The 18210-nt window shown below is 31.4% G+C and overlaps 2 protein-coding genes across 4 annotated transcripts; one reads left to right on the top strand and one right to left on the bottom strand.

Moving 5' to 3' along the window:
* Positions 1 to 714: 714 nt before the first annotated feature.
* Positions 715 to 2223, top strand: LOC116425621 (oligosaccharyltransferase complex subunit OSTC). The gene is made up of 4 exons (XM_031973588.2): positions 715 to 972; positions 1051 to 1124; positions 1215 to 1432; positions 2041 to 2223. Exons 1-4 carry the CDS (start codon positions 834 to 836, stop codon positions 2057 to 2059), a joined length of 450 nt encoding a protein of 149 aa, XP_031829448.1. The 5' UTR covers positions 715 to 833; the 3' UTR covers positions 2060 to 2223.
* An 11066-nt stretch (positions 2224 to 13289) lies between these two features.
* On the bottom strand, positions 13290 to 16929 carry Sply (Sphingosine-1-phosphate lyase). 3 transcript variants are annotated; one of them, XM_031973534.2, is made up of 9 exons: positions 16690 to 16929; positions 16183 to 16327; positions 15894 to 16109; positions 15586 to 15794; positions 15276 to 15512; positions 14992 to 15201; positions 14684 to 14922; positions 14268 to 14535; positions 13290 to 14204 (listed from the first exon to the last, which is right to left on the bottom strand). In XM_031973534.2, exons 2-9 carry the CDS (start codon positions 16319 to 16321, stop codon positions 14073 to 14075), a joined length of 1650 nt encoding a protein of 549 aa, XP_031829394.1. In that variant the 5' UTR covers positions 16322 to 16327; positions 16690 to 16929; the 3' UTR covers positions 13290 to 14072. The 3 variants fall into 3 exon arrangements, with proteins under 3 accessions (XP_031829394.1, XP_031829396.1, XP_031829395.1); XM_031973536.1 differs by lacking the exon at positions 16690 to 16929 and adding an exon at positions 16465 to 16614; XM_031973535.1 differs by lacking the exon at positions 16690 to 16929 and adding an exon at positions 16407 to 16535.
* Positions 16930 to 18210: the final 1281 nt, after the last annotated feature.

The following is an 18210-nucleotide window of genomic DNA, read 5'->3' as shown; positions in this document are numbered from 1 at the left end:
GTTTTCAAAAATAATTGTTCTAGCGCACAGTGTGAAGCAGTACTTGTCCTATACTGTAACGGTAACGTAGGGACTTACACTACATTGGTGAAAAGCTTCATGTAATATTTTGTACCTTAACTATAGAATTTCCAAAAATCCTTCTCGTCAATATTTTCCCCGTGCAAAATGAAATTGTGAGTAGAATATTAGCTCAACCAAAGCATAAAAGTTTAAAAAATTACAGGGAGTGATACTGGAATGGTAAAATACTTTTCTGCAAAATTTTGCATCTTAACCTACGCATCGCCAAAAATCCTTCTCACAAATATTGCTTTTATGCAAAATGAAGCTAACCCCCTCCTCTCTGTGCCAACCATTTTTCAGGTTTTCGAAAGTTTTGCCTATAAATGGTATCCCCATAGTTCAAATATCCCCGCCATATGAATTTGTCGTTGCCAAGTATGTAAAACACTCGTAGCAAAAATGAAGTGTATATTTAATACGACTCCTACTAACAAGCTTTTAATCGTGTATTATCGGTAAAATCGAGTGCGTCACCGAAATATTGTGAGGGTTCTGAGTAGCTCAGAAGCCTAAACAAAAATTTCCATAAGCTGTAACATCTGTACGTATTATAAGTCTGTGGCCGTACAATACTGGCCTAAGTCGATATGACAGGACGTGACACGAAAATGGTAACAGGACTCCAAATTTTACGTTGATGTTAAGTCTATCCATGTACCTCGTCTATGTTATATGCTATATCATAATTGTTATTTTGAAACGTGGATCTGCCGGGTTGATTCAGTTTCATTTGAATACGTATACAACGTTTCAAGTAGTTTTTAAATATGGAATACATATATCGATTACCATTCAAAGTATTGGAAGTACCTAATTTAAAATTAAAAAGACCATCATGGTTTGTGAAACCTAGTGCAATGATTGTTTTCTCATTCATACTTTTATCATATTTCTTAGTGACAGGAGGTTAGAATTGTATGGTTTATACTTTTTTTTTTAATTTTTTTCATATATATACAATTTTGTAAAATTATTTTGTTGAAGGTATTATATACGATGTAATTGTTGAACCACCTAGTGTAGGATCAACAACTGATGAGCATGGACATACTCGACCTGTATGTTAGCCTAAAGAAATATAATATTTATATTTTTTTATATATAATATAATAATATTATAAGTATTATATATGTTTATTGCATTATAGGTAGCATTCATGCCATATCGTGTAAATGGACAATATATTATGGAAGGGCTTGCATCTAGTTTTTTATTTACTTTAGGAGGAATTGGCTTTATAGTGTTGGATCAAACGCATAGTCCCTCAACTCCTAAACTAAACAGGATTCTTTTAATATGCGTTGGATTTATCAGTGTTATTGTATCATTTATTACCTGCTGGATTTTCATGAGGATGAAATTACCGTAAGACTAAAATAAAAGTATCATTTTATTAGTTTTATAAAGTGTATGAGACAACCTTTTACAATTCAACAGATTATTGTATAAATTTTAATAGTTTATATATTAATATATTTCTGTTGAAGTTATTCAGAGATTTAAAACAATTATGATATTGGTTTAGTTTCTTGAAATAGATATAAGAACTGAGAAAATATTCATAAATATTATAGGTGTATACCTATTCTGATTCTGATATTCTGAGTTCCACAATTATTTTTTGGTTTTGTATAAATTCTGTGTTTTATAACTTATTTTTTTTGTTGTGTACCAGTGATTTGAATATAGAACCTAACTATAACTGATACAGAATAAAAATAACATTTATTAAAACAATACAGATCTAGTAGTTTATAACCAATCTTATTTTTTTCGTAACTTGTTAAATTAAATTGAAAAACAATGCCAAATTGTACTTATACCTTTTGATTTTTGTTTTATTTTGACATTGAGATATCTTATTTTGAGATATCTACTACACATAGTCAGAAATCCTGCATATATGATATTCATGTTTTTTATATTAATAAAAAATTTTCTTATTAATAATATTAATAATGTTTCTTTTTTAGGGGATATCTACAGTTATAAACCTAATCTACGCTAGTGTTCTTCATTTTTATACGGATATATACATTTGAGTTACATGCAGTAATATACACTATTCTATTATATATTAGAGGTATTAAAAAGAATGTAATTTGTACATAAAATAATAATAAAAATATTTTACATATATATATAAAAATGACAAACTTTTCTGATTATTGTTTTCTTTTATTCTATTTTACCTAAGACTTTTAATGCAAATATTTTTAAATGTTGCATAAAAGTAATGTTTTCTATGTATATCTGATATTTCAAACTTAAATATGGTGGATGTTTATAAGAAGTAGAAAAAATTTAGCCGAAAAAAGTAATAAACGTGCCTATATAAATAAATAAATAAATTATTACGAAAAAATACACTAATATTCAAGATTAAAAGACCTCTACATTTTTGTTAAAAGATTACTCGAATTCAAAGTAATATGACTTTATAAAAGAAGTTGTACTGTAGTCAGCCTAGGATATATTAAAGCATCAAATCTCTCCTTGCAGAACTCACATCCATTATCCACTGTAACGTTGTTTTCATTATGTAATAATTTAAAAAAATAAACAGTTTTCGTTTTGAAAATTTTGTAAATTCAAACATTTCTCTTTTACGATGTAGTTTGTGTTGCAGATCACGCTTTTGGATGTATAATAAAATACACTTGTATTTACCTATATACACATGGCATCTGTATTAAGGAATTCATCCGTGTTGTTGATGCACGTATAAAGATTTGTGTTCACAGATCCACGTATAACACATTACACGGATTTCTTTACTACAAATTTTTCTATTTTTTAACATTTTAAAATTTCTGGTTTGTTACGTAAGTCTCTTTTCACGCGATATTCTCTATACGCGGTATTAATTTACATGATCTGAATTTCGTGACACCGAATAAAATTTACTTTTGTTTTCTGAAATGTTATTGCTATTATTATTTTGTTAAGCTATATGAAATAAAAATGTATTTCTGATACTTATACCAGCGTTTCTTTCCAACATTTTGTTTTCTTTTATAGTGACAGATTCTACTTATACGATTTTCATTTGCGTAAAACAAGTCCACGTGGGACAGATATACTTCGCATAAATCAAGGGACGGATGCAAGTAATATTCACTACATTTACACTTAGATCTCGCTTTACACAATAATTTTGTATTATAAAAAATTGTTTAAGACACGTCAATAATCAAGAAATAGCGTCACAAATGTCAGTAGATTTGTTAATAAAGTCACAGCTATAACACTATACTATAACAGACAATATTAACATACATGGTGATCACAAAATTCTTTCGACTTATGAATTATTTTTGTATCTATTGATTAATGTTAATATTTAGTGGTATCACTTTTAGCATTAATTACTTGTTACAGTCGGTGATCTATAGTTTATGCTATGTACAGGGTGGAAAGATGTGATTCTAGATCGTCCGTTTGATGGAGATTGAGGTAAAGAAATTGCCGCAAAGTTCCCTTTGCCCTTTAAAAAAAGGGTTACAATTTTGTATTGTGCTATCGTATTCTATTCATCACAGAGGCAAATAGTTTGAAAAGAACCGTGGGTAAAAAATGAATAGTTTTCTTGTAAATCGCTGTTGAATTTTGCGTAAGAAAGTAAAGACACGTGATATCGATTGTCCTTTTCTGATACACTTCGTCCTTAAGAAGAATGGGATCGACATTGTTTATTGATCGGACCATCGCACAATGAGGTATTCGTCCGATCTGAGCAACCAAAAGTTCATTTAAAAAATTTTTAACCTAAACCGAAAAATATTTGCTGCTTGAAATAGTTGAACATGTAAGGAACAATGATTTATAATTTGTTTTCCTTTGAGCACTCGTAAAATGCCGAGCTATTTTAAGTTAGACATTTTTCGACTACGCGTTTTACTCTTGAAATTTCTCGCAACATTTTCCATATGTTTTAGAAAAGTTGTACGAATTTTTCTTTACTATCAAAGTTTTCAGTTCATTACCTTTTTACTAAGAATCTTTATATAAATGTCCACATTTTAACATAATACATCATCGATAGTTCATACAGTTGTACAACTTCACGAATGATTTTGTCATAGATCAGAGTGCGTCCCAATGTTCTTTCAAGCACAGCTGTATTCAGTAAGATTTTGAGATTATTATTTAAAAATAAAATCATCCGCACACGTCCGCCTTTTTGTTCTGGAACACTTTATTTACCGCACCTCGGCGCGCCAGTAATCGTTTCAGTGTTTGTAGGCGTGGATCCGCGATCGTCTTTTGATACCTCTTAGGCGTTATCGAACCAATTGAACGTACCTATGCTTGCTTCGCTGCGTGATTTCCGAAGCGATTATACATCCTTTTGCAAATCAACCAAAGAGCGATCTTTAATCATGAATATATTCATTTATTATTATTTTTTCACTTTTAGCTGCTTCCTCGCTTTCCCACTCTTTTATTCTCCGGCTATCCTGTCTTGTTCTCTCGCTTTCTCGCTCCCTTGCTTTCTCATTAAAGGTACTGCTTTCTGTTCTTTATTTTTTTAAAGATTTCAGATTTCCACAGGATCCAGGGGAACTCCAGCTTATTTGTGAATATAACAACTATTTTAAGGTTGATTAATTTGCAATTATGGGATTTGTTGAAGCAGATATGTAATGCAATAGTTTACTTTTTATTTTAGTTCCTTCTTTCCTATAATCATACTTTATAGCCCTAATTTTTGTTGGTAATTTTTTAAATTGTATATAAATAGTGAAAATTTATTTATATTACGTGAAAGAATATTCTCGTTTATTAAATATTAATTATTTTCATTAGTATAAAAACAGTTTTGTGAAAAAAATATTGTAGGAAGTTTGGTATTGTTGGTGATAATTAATGTTCGAAACACTCAAAGTTGATAACAAAAATAATGACAAAACAGTTTATTAACAAAGACTATAATAAAAAGTTATGCCGCGCATGCATTCCCATTCGCTTTTAAAGCACATCCTATTTGCTATGTCTTTCTTACGCTTACACCCTTCTCATTCGCACCCTAACCTTTCGTCCATAGCCGAAATTCACGTGATCATGTACACGCTTTATTTGCACGGTTCCAAACACTCTTCCTTCGTGCTTCTCCAGGCACTTGACTTTTCATTGCAAGGCGATACCGGTCACCTACAAGCATGTCCGACCATTCATACCTACAATATGTTTACATTAAAGTATCAATTTTTTTAGTTAGGTCCGTCTGAAAGTCACTTCATTTTCAAAAAACAGCTGGTCGAATAGATGTTAGAAGAGCAACAATTACCTCTGCAAGAAAAATTATAATTTATTGAAAATTATGTTGCGAAATACAAAAATTATTTTGAAGAACAAGTTAAGAAAATCAGACATCGATTTTCGTATGTAAAGAGCGAGATTAGACGAAGATGGCCGCAAGCGCAACATAAGAGGGATTGATTTTTCTTAAAAAATAAGGATTGTCTCAAAAAATCATTTGAGTTATCGAAAATTACAACGATACTAGGTCGATCAAGAAAAAACGTTCGAAAAATCAAGCGAACAAAGCAAAAGAAGAAAAACAGAGGATCTATGTAATTCCGCAAATACCGAACATTTTCTTGCTGTTGCAATGATAAAATTGCAAATTGAAGAAAAAAAAGACGCTTCTGCCATATTGAAAGACGTTACTCGTTCTCCCCAACGAGTAATGAAATATAAAAAAGCATTTAACAGCAGTTTGTAGAAAACTTGCCGGAAATTATCAACATTGAAAGTATTATCAATGTTTGTTCAAGCAGATCTGTCTAGGAAACAATATGACCTTATTAGACAGAATAATAAGAAGATGTAATCCTACTATAGTAAAATCCAAGAAGCAAAAATAAAATCTGTGTGTAAAAACGTACAGAACTAAACAGAAATAAATTTAAAAGATCCATTGAAACACACAACTGTACGATTACTGACGTATTTGGAAGAAATTCTTCAAATACTAAATGCAAAAGAAAAATACAATTTAATCTTAATATGCAAATGAGGTTGTGATGGATCACAGCAATCACAGTATAAACAAAAATTTATTGATTACTGTGATTCAGATATGTAAATCGTACTGGTAATAGTAAAATTAAAATTATCTAGCAAAATCTAACGCCTTCATTGCCAAGGTACTGCAGACTCATTAGAATCAGATTCATCAAGGAAACTGTTATGTAAGCAATGAAGATGTTAATTATATATAAAATATTATCAATTCATTCAGAAAAGCGGAAATAATTTTCAAACATGGAACTGCATCTGTAGAATATAAAATGCTACTAACGATGATTAATGCTAACATGTGCAACGCCATGACGCACACTATATCAACCATGACATATGTTATATATATGGAAAAACATTCAAAGATTTTAATAGCTTGGATGTAGAATTAATTGTAAATGAAGAGTCATTGCAATTTGATCTATCCATTTTACAATCAAGAATCCTATCCTTTGAAAGTTTAGTACACCTGGCATACTAATTGCCAATTAAAAAGTAGCAGTTACGATTCCAAGACAGAAAAGAAATTTTCGCTAACAGAAAATTAGACATTCAGGATCAATTTAAAACAAAAATGGGTCTGCTGGTAGATATACCAAAGGCTGGTTTTGGTAACACCAATGATGGAAAAAGCAGTAGAAGATTTTTTGCTAATCCTCAAAAAGTAGCAGAAATTACGGGGTTAGACATTGGATTAATACATCGAATTAAAGTAATTTTAGAGGTAATATTCAGTGGACATGAAATAAATATCAAAAAGTTCACTGGTACACAATTGATACAGCGAAATTATATGTTAAACTGTATCTATAGTATCCAATGACACCCACGCTATATAAGATTCTTCTCCATGACTCAATCATTGTAAAAAACGCCTACTGCCGATTGGACAGTTATTGGAAGAAGCAAATGAAGCACGAAATAAATATTTCCATTTATGTCGGTTACATCAGGCCAGAAAATTTCGCAGACCGGCATGTAACTTAGATATACTAAATAGGCTGCTTTTCACTTTTGATCCTCCAATAACAAGTATTAGATCATCTCCGAAGAAAAAATCGAAGCTATTTTTAAAAGATACCCTGGAAATGCTTTGGCCAGGTAAATATCGAAATGAAGAAACTGTTTCGTTAGAGGAATCTGCAGGAAAAGAAATGAGGATATCATATTGCGATGATGAGTAATTTAATATAATGAAAGAAAAATTACTCTAAAAGATTAACGAATGTTTTCCCACATAATCGGACTAATAGATCATACTCGGGATCTTCTGTGTCTTATTTCATTTTCCGCAGGTATGCTGGGTGGATCGGGTAGTTCGGAGAATTGAGACGAGGCTGCAGTAATGGCCGAATATTTCATCAGACCATTTAAATTTTTTTGAGTTTCTAAGGGTAGACGAGCGCTTATATGGAGACACAAGGTTCAACACGTAGCATTCATGTCTATCAACTTCTACTCTCATCTCCACATGATGAAACCTGGGAGCCTAGTGGCTGCAGATGAAGAAGGTGAAGAGAATGTTTGCATCGGAGCGCTTTTTCTGCATTAGGACGATGACGAAAGAATTTCTCAGTGGAATCAAGGGCAGCAGTCCACCAAAAAAGGTCTAGTCCTCCAGGTTGGCGGTAACGTGTGGGGTTAACTTCCCCATTGTGGGAAAAAGTTCACAAGTTAAGAAACAACCGCAAGTCTCAGATGCGAATGTACTTAACGACTGAATGGAACTGATGACTCTAATAATAATAATTTTAATTCTTTAACGTAATAAAGAATTTCACCTGACTTTGTTTATAGAAAATTATTTTTATCTATTTTACTTTATATACTAATTGAAATATTCAATCTCAAAACTGTATAACTTTATGAAAAAAAGATGTACTGCAGTCGGACTAGACACATTTTAAAATCTGAAGCCCTTATTTTTGAAATCCATACTAATCATTATTCATACCGCCTTTTTCATTATATAATAAGTATAACAATAAATAGAGTATTTAGTTTAAACAATTTTCCACATTCAAACTTCTCTTTGTACACGAAAAAATTATTATTTTCGAAAATAAAATGTGTTTCCACACCTTTTACATAGTAAGAAACAAACGTTACGGAAACTGATTAGTATGAATTCTGAAAGTAAAAGCTTCAGGTTTTAAAATGTGTCTAGCTTGACTCCTTATTAACTACGGCAAACAATAAGAAAAAAGAAGAAGACTTATAAAATATGCGAACAAAGAAAATGCTATGGCCTACTGCTGAGTCTCTATTCCAGTCTAAACATATCCAGGGCTTCTTCCTTCATTTCAGTGAACAATGGATGCTTCCTTTTCTGGCGTGGTCGAAAACTGGAAAAGGTGTCGCGGTCCAACTTGCACTTCCGTTTTCTATTTCCGGCCTTGGTTAAGCGTCGAAGTGAATGCGCCTTTTTCCGCATTGGGAAATGGCTAGTGTTGCCCTGCGACGATGTGATGACGCAGAAGGAGGCCGACGAGCTGGGTAGTGTAGCGAACGACACCACTCGTTGAGCCCGGGGGCGGAGGCGAAGAGGCCGCGTGACAGAGTTCCCGGGATTCTATTGATAGCGGCCAGCGGGGTGAGCATGGAAATGTCCCCGCCGTCCGCCGAACGGGTGGAACTCTCGACGGTGAACGGTGGGGCACGAGCGTCGCCCCGCCCTAAGCGGCCGTGTACTCAGGGCGGGGACCCTGGGTTCGTGATTACACAGCCGCCGAAATGACAGTGTTCAGAGCGCGAACTCCCCGCATTGCTGATAAGCAAGGAGTACAAGGGTGGAGAGGAAGCATTCCTCCCTTCCCCCGGTATGGGGCGGCCTTATTACAGAAATGGCCGGCCGGGCTGATGGAGCCGCGGGTGAGTTCTGTACAGAATTCCCGTAGCTCCCCCTACAAAGCCTGTAGAAGGTAGCCGTCGAGATTTAGTGGGTACAACCCTACACTACTCTTCGGCCGTTCTCCCGGACGTGTGTCTGTTTTAGATTTCCTCCACGTAAAAAAAATGTATTCGAGTATGAGAATGAATGTATTGGTAAGTGATGAACGTGTGTGCAATAGATGAATGACGCGACTCTGTGTGCGTGTGTGCGCGCGCGCGTGTATGTGTGTGTTTTGAATAAATGTTTAAGGCATTGGAATATTCTAGACTAAATTGATTTTCTCTAATATTGATTTTTATGTTAATGATGTTCGTTTTTAATGAATCTAGAATATTCCAAATGTACGTGAAGTTATTACATGGTAATGGAAAGTCGTTCTAGTAAGTGTGCGAGGGAGATGAGAGCATCCAAGTGTATAAATATTCTGCGCGCTGTTTGATTTGGGTTGATTGTTTTATGGTGAATCGTGAAGAAAACATACTGTTTTAATAAAATATTCTCTTTCTCTTACAATTATAAATTAAATGTTCACTTTATAGTAATATACATAGTAATATATTCATAATTTCAGTATTATAAAATGTCAATAAGTGTATACAGTAATAAGTTAATTTCCTATGATTTCTAATTATTGTTAGATTGTATACAAGGAGTCCCAAATTTAACGTGCCAAAAGTATATTCTATGGGTCTCAATAAGAAAAAAATGTTATATAAACATAGGTTGCTTAGCGCTTTATCAATTCGAACGGAATATTAATAGATACAGTTCGTAATGCAATGGTGCAATAGATCAGAAATATTTACACCCAGTATGTTTATGCAAGTATTTACTATCCGAGATTGTTCAGACTATCAATTTCTACCGTAATCATTTGTAAGCACGTGGACTACCGACTGAAATGTCGCAATTATTTACAAATGGAAAGTACGCAAATAGGCACTTCATTTACGGTTTTTGCAATGAGACTGTTCGTGTTGCTGTGAGAGTGCTCCACACAAATTCCAAAGTATTACAAAGTATTTTGAAAAAATCATGTACAATTACGACAGACAGAATCATTTAAATTATTTCATGAAAAAGATCGATTTATCGCAACAATATTTGTAATCTTTTGATAAAAGATCACATTATTATTGTACCTCAAATTCTTTCTTAAAACATAATTCCTTTCGACCTCTGTGTATTATATAATCTACTCGCATAATACATTATCATAAATATATTCTTGTTCTATTGCGAATGATACAGGAATATTAATAAAGCAGGAAGCTATTCCTTTCTTTCTGTATCGATAAACATCTAATCCTTTGATCCATGCATCTTTATAGGATCTATAATTTTTATGTATAATAACTGTACCTTTTTTACTATAATCTTTTCAACTCGAGATAAAATATAACTGGTATCTAAAAACTAAAGGTTCGTAATTAATATTTTCGTTCTATATGTTTGTTTAAAACATGTGCAATGATTATGTTAACAAGGGCAAAACGATAAGCAAATGTTAATAAAAATACTAAAATTAATGTATGCGAATATCAATACTTGAGCTTATGCGATAAAATAATATAATTTATACTCGTCGGATTACGTTTCATGTTTTGATTAATAGACATAAAAAATTACAAGTACATATACAGAAAAATGTAATATGAAGGCAGAAAATAAAAAAGGAATGCGCTTTTTATTTATTTATTTATTTGTATTTATTTTTACTGTGTGGATAACATTGATAGTGACACGGGAATAATAAAGAGGTTATGCAATTCACGAATCATGTAACAAAAATTTACATTGTTTATCTTGTCGCACAGTGATCAATTTGGCCGTTTTAGCCGACTAAAATTAAAAACACTTATATATTGAATTTGTTCAGTAAAATATGATTATATACCTAATCCAGACATAATAACGTGTAATAATAATTAATTACAAAGTATATAATAAGTGAATAAATATTAAATATAATTAATTATATACACTTACATAAAAACTGTGTATTTATATAGAATGGGTTACATTACATAACATGTAATAAATAATAATACAATAAGTAGTAATATATGATTACAATTAATTATATTTAGGTTTTTTTAAATTATAATAGGTTAATAAATATTAATTATACGAAAATACAATCGCACCTGAGCATACGAAGGCTTCGTGTCGCACTATAGAGGAAATGCTCTAAAAAAAAGATGAAAATATGTAGAAAAAATTCTTTTTGCATAATAAACACAAACACAATGATAGTGCTTGAAAAAAGACCGGAACTCACAGGAGTGTATAACAAAATCACTCATAAAGTATTAAAATTGTGAGAAATATTGATTACAAATTACGTTTAAATATGAATAATAACATAAAGACAAAATAAACGAATCAGGTACTATCAGAGGTATAGGATATACATACCCGAGAAACTTTTATCTTTGAAAAAACTGTACACAATTTCTTTGAAACATGTAAAAATATTTCGAAGAATTAGAAAAGCAAATCATGTGCAACAAAAACTCTAAACCTTCAACAAAGCACACAAGTTTATGAGTGCACGTTTGAAAAAAAAACAAATCGAATCTTATTCCTCGCACGTTTGACTATTTTAGGCGGCAAAAATATTACAACTTAAAAAATTTTTGAAATTTACATTTAGCCACCTAAAACAGCTAAATCGGTCACTGTATGTCATTTGTACTTTCAAAAACCTGACAGATCCACTAAAGCTGAAATTTTACAAATAGCTTCATTTTGCATAAAAACAATATTTACAAGAGGGATTTTTGGCAATGCGAAGGTTAAGATAAAAATGTTACAAAACGTTTTTTATCATTTTAGTGATATTTCCTGTAATTTCTGAAACTTTTATATCCTTATTGATCTAACATTCTACTGGTAGCTTCATTTTGTATAAAAAAGAAGTCCACGAAAAGGATTTTTAACAAATCTAAAACTAAGACACAAAACTTTGTGAATAAATGTTTTACCGTTGTAGTATCTCACTCTTTACGATATCAACACTACGTGGAATGAAATTACAATATTAATCGATATTTTTTCATCATTTGACGTATACGCATATTTTATATCTTCTAGCTTTTATAACTGAATAAAAGGATATATTCTAGTTCTTTTTATTTCGTATCGTCGGAAATAATCACATAGAAGTATTCAAAAAGAAATTGAATATATTTCTATTTCATAGGTTTGAACCTCCCTCATATCGGAAATCAAACATTGAGATACCAGAAGATGGTTTGGGCCTTTGTTCGAGCGCTATCGACTTTGTAGATACCAGGTGCGGATTTAGGATGCATCAACTATTATTAACTACGTCAAGGGTACCTAACTAGCAGTCCGCAGACTCTATAGTGACATTCCCTTCACGGAGAGTTACTCACTTCATACCTACTTTTACTTGTTTGTATTGGACACTGCATAGAACTGCTTAAATGCAAACACAGTCTCTAACAGCTCCTAAAGTAGGGATAGTGGAGGAACGCTGTTTTCGAGTAGTTGCGTGAGAGAAGTAAGTTATATAGACACCTCTAATCTAACAGAAGTGTCAAGGCAATTTGTTCTCACACCAGAAAACCGAAACTGGCGATAAATGTTTAACAATATACTAATTTCCAATACCTTAATTCCTTACTTGCGATTTTGACTGCAATGTTCCCTGGCGTTTTTAAAAATAGCTGTTTCCGTACATCTCGCTCGCGAGTTCCATAGTGACATTCTCCTCACAAAATGTTAACCCTTTCCATACCTATTTTTACTTGTTTCTATTAGGCACCAAGTACCTACATAGAACTGCTTACATACCAATCTCGGACAGTCATCTACAGTAGAGGTAGTGGAGGAACGTTGTTTGCGAGTTATTCGCGTGAGGGGTCAGTTAGACACCCCTACCGTAGGTATCGTGATACGGTATTTGTCCTATACCATGACGGTAATGTAAAGAGTGACACTACAACAATAAAACACTTTTTTGCAAAATTTTGCATCTGAACCTTCGCATCGTTAAAAATTCCTATCGCAAACAATGTTTTTATGTAAAATGAAACTATTTGCAAAATGTCAACCTCATTGGATTTGTTAGGTTTTCAGAAGTTTTTCACAACGTCAAACCTATTTCGTCAACCTTCCCGTTTCGACCGCAATACCCGATATTGTCAGGTATTATCAGTCATCAATGACTGACGCGATCTGCATGAAAAGTATAGTGTTATACAGTCACCGATAACTGACATAGCGCTTAACATGTTAATTACAGTTCTATAACCTACTGAAAAAATATTTACATTGTGTTAATAATTCCTTTATTGTGATCATTAATTTTATTTTAATACATCTTCATACAATGATAAAGTATAAATTCATACTGTTGTTAAGTGTACAATTTGTAAAAAAAGCAGTAACAAAGTATATGAAATATACAAAAGATACATACTTATAATTTGTTAATATTACATATACTAAAATCTACTATTATATAATGATGTTTCATTTATTACTTGTTTCTACAAAATATATCAAAAAAAAATATTGTCTTGATTAGGACAATGTTTTGTACTTTTGTAAGTTTCCTCACAGAGGCAAAAACGTTATTGTACAAAATATGTGTATCTTATTACAGTAGAACGTCAGTTATCCGAATACCGATTGTATGAAGGTCCGATTATCGGAATATAGAACTTGTCATATATCAAGACCATAAAGTAATCTTTATATTTTGGAATACTATTATTTCATCATATGTTTATATATTTGGTTCTTCTTGTCCAATTATCTGAAGGATTTTATTTTCTTATTATTTCGGATAAACAACGTGGTACTATATTACATTTGATTAATATAATATATAGAGGTAATTTTAGAATAATACTATTTCATGGCATTTACATATTTTTTCACTGCAATTTCATACACACTATTCGAGCAGTTATAAAATAAATTTTTTTCTCTAGAAACAAATCACAATAAAACATTTAAACAATTAATATCACATACTTTATTATTGTAATCCATTAAGAAAAAACAGACTAAGGATTAAATGGTAATCTTCTTCATTAAACTTTATAATTATTACTTATCTTGGATTATTACTGATTGCGTTTCGTTACTGGGTGTATAATACATGGAGTCCAAATAGCATTTCGTAAAGTCACTAATAATACTTCTGTCAGGTATAGTTTGAGTCATTCCATACATAGCAAACTAAAATATATTATTACTTTTATATTATGTATTATAATAGCAATATTTAACAATTATATTTACCTTTCCTTGAACAGACGTTTTTGGATTTAGCAAAATATTATGTAATTCATTTTCAAGATCATCCAAAAATTTGTCCGCAACACCATGTTGAGTATGTACATAAGTAACACAAAGGTGTATACCACTAGGGAATTGAAGAGTATTCAAATTCCATCCTTTTGCGTTTAAAGCTTCTGACAATCTATAAATATCAAAGTCATTGGATCCTAATGCAATAACTGAAGTTGCAGGAGTACCAAAAATAAAAATTCCATTTAATTTCCTCAATCTGAAATGAATTATTTATATATGTATATATAATAAAATATGTACAAACAAACATATAACATTTAACAATTATATATAATAAACAACTAATAAATAAAGTGTACATATAAATTATAAAAAGTGAAAAATTATAAAATAAGGACACTTACCTCTTTTCAATGAATTTAGTAGTTTCTATAATTTTTTTGGTTGCTTCTAAGTATCCACTATAACCAAAATACATCATAGTAGCCCAACATGATGCAATAACTCCACCAGCTCTTGAACCATTTACTGTTGGAGATCCATAAATGCCTCCAGGCCAATCAGTTGATACAGTATATTGATGATGTTTGTATTTTTTACTTCTATAAAGAATAATTGAAGATCCTTTTGGGGCATATCCATACTAACAAGAAAAAGGTAAAATTTTATATTTATACATTAACTGATAATGTTGAATATACACTTTTCTTACCTTATGTGTATCAGCTGATATACTAGTAACTCCAGGAAGTTGAAAATCAAATGGTGGTACATTAAATCCTGCATCTGGCATGAAACAAATCAAAAATCCACCAAGACAAGCATCAACATGGACTGGAATATTATATTTAACTCCTAATTTAGAAATTGCTTCAATATTATCCATTGTTCCATATGGAAAATTTGGAGTTGAACCCACTAACTGTTACACAGTGTTATGTCAATATCGGATTTATAAATTTAACTCCAAAGGTATGCAATAAACAGTTTTTTTACCATTATTGTATTTTTTGAGATAGCTCCTTCCATCTTCTTAATAGAAACTGTATAACTATGTGGATTGACAGGTACATAACGTATTTTAATTTTTAAATATTGAGCAGCTTTTTCGAAAGCAGAATGAGTTGTTACAGCAATTACCATTTCTGGATTCTTGATACCTTTTACATGCCTTGCATAGTCTCTATATGTTTTGCAAGCTAATAATATTGACTCTGTACCACCAGTAGTCATCTAAAAATAAACTGTATTATATCTGAAAAAGGATCATAATTTACTTTATCCATTAAAGTTAATGAATGTTTACTGTGCCACAAGAGTTTTCATCTCCATGGAACAATTGACAAGCCATTCTAACTACTTCTGCTTCCATCTTACATATGCCAGGAAAAACATCAGGATGTAAAGGATTTGTATATGATGCAAATGAATAAACAGCTCCCATTAAGTTCAATAATTCATGATCGATTCTGTACACAGCCCCGGATACTTTACCACCTTCACAATCATAATCGCCTAAACAAAATTAAATTAAATCAAATAAATATCATAGTAAACAACTACTATACGTAATATCAAAGTAAATAAATAATACCATTTAAATTTCTTTTTTACCTAATTGAACACATTGTTTTACTTTTTCTAATATTTCTTCATACTTGAAACCATTATTTGGAAGTTTTACAATAAATGGAACATCTTTCATCCTTTGTATAGCTTCATTTTCAAATAATAAATTCATATCATTTAATTCCTGATTAATTTTATCTCTGATACAAGGTATATAATTTCTTAAGCTAAAAAATTTCTTTTTTCCTCTTTCTACAAGACCTGTAAAACAAAATAAAATAGACTATATATATTCAAGTAATAATTTGAACATATGAGATAAATAAAATCATACTTTCATCTTGGAAAATAAAGTTCCACAACCAAACTGTTGTAAGAAGAGTTGTACTTGTAATAGTTACTATCTGCCATGGCTCTTTGCCTTGAAAGGTGTTATTTAGAAATTCCTTTAGACCTCCACAAACAGGAAACATATTTATCTGAAACACATATATGTATATATATACACACACATAATTATTAAATGTACCACGAATAGAGATTGATTTGTCAAAATACAGTGAATTATTTGCGAAAAAAATTCTTCCTATACAATACAGGTATGCCTAGTCCTTACATAGAATTCCTTCTCTGAATTTATCTTGCTTACTCATATACACTTCTTTCAATAAAACTTTCTCACTTTTCTTAACAGCTAATTCCATACATTTAGTTTGTTTTTCTTATCTACTTATTCAAATTACACAGTCATCGTGATTTATACTTTTAATATTCTTTAAAATTTGTTTATAAGATTATAAATATGTCAATTAAAACGGTATTTAAATTATTAAATACTTACCAATATTTTTAAAATATAATATGTATTAAAGTAAAATGTAAGTGTGCATTCCAAATGTTTCTCAAAAAATCGTACAACGTTAATGATTTCAGCGCGAATATGAAGATAAGAATATCACCACACAATCACTTTTAAAGATAAATTATTATTATGATTCAACGTGCTGGCGGCCTATATTTATATACTTTAAGTAAGATGAATCTTATATGACAACGGTCACAAACAGATGGCACCTCCTAATCTTTCCTCATATGTATATACACAGTCTTCAGTTACGTAGCAAATGCGCATGATGAGAATGTGAAACTTCGGGCATAGACTTAACATATTTTAAATCAGAGAAGTTCACAGAACCACCGTACCATTTCGGTGTCTCACTCGATATTACCGATAATACAAAATTTAAAGTTTGCTAATAGAAATCGAATTAGGTAAGTGGTAGGTACTTCACGTTTACTACGAGTGTTTTCCTATAGACGAGGTATAAAGATAGACGTAACAAGCAATGTAAAATTTTGTTACACACTCTTGGAGGTCACAGAACCTCCTTACCATTTTCATGTCACGTTCTCTCATATTAACTTCAACTGGTTTTGCATGACAACGCTACAAGTGATAGGAATTAGGATAAAAATATAAAAATTTTAAATAACAACCAGTATAAGAGTGCTGCCGATATAACAAATTTTTTATTCTGTGGCGTCCACTTCTTACTCGTTCGATAAGGGGCAATAAACTTCGAGCTTTTCTTGTTTCTGCTCGAATCCACTAAAGCCTTACTGGATGAGTCTACTGATATAGATACCAAACGAAACGCCTCATCTGTCTTAACCTTCCTTATCTTCCTTATCAACATTTGTCTCTTTCTTCCTTCCGATGGCGCTTATTATCTGGACCTCGCTTCAGGTGTTTTCAACCTCCTCGATCTTTGCCCTTGCAAACGAGCTGTCCGGACCTCGTGCGTACTAATATCTCGGATCGGTTAATTACATTAATTGAATTGAACATCGCATCGTGACGTTTCACCAGCAAAAGAATCCTTTAATAACTTAGAATAACGATTGGCAGACGTTTTAAACACAGTTGGACAAAAAAGAAAATAATTTCAATTTTGTTCACTTGTAATTATGGACCGAATGTAAAACACTCAGATAAAAACGGTTACTAAAACAAAGCAAATAAAACGTATTTTAATGATCTAGTTTTTATAGAAAATTAAAAATTTATTACATACTTCATTATTTGCATTTAGAAATATTAGTAAGAATTCGTAAAAATATCATATTATTACTAAAAATAGTGTTAGATAATAAAACTTTTTGTATGAACTAACACGACTGAATTTTCGATAATGAAAGGAGACTTGTATTTCATCAATTGAATGCATTCAATTTGTTAAAAGTAATAATCAAAATCAGAAAAATTGTGACCTCGCTCAAATTTATTTTTAAAAGCATATTACAGTTATAAATCTCGACATTGAGTGTATAGCTGATCGATCGATGGTGTCAGAGCAGTCAT

Source organism: Nomia melanderi, chromosome 13 (assembly GCF_051020985.1).
Source record: "Nomia melanderi isolate GNS246 chromosome 13, iyNomMela1, whole genome shotgun sequence".
NCBI classification, from domain to species: domain Eukaryota; kingdom Metazoa; phylum Arthropoda; class Insecta; order Hymenoptera; family Halictidae; genus Nomia; species Nomia melanderi.
Note: the sequence above shows the minus strand (reverse complement) of the source record. Positions and strands in the feature narration are given on the sequence as shown.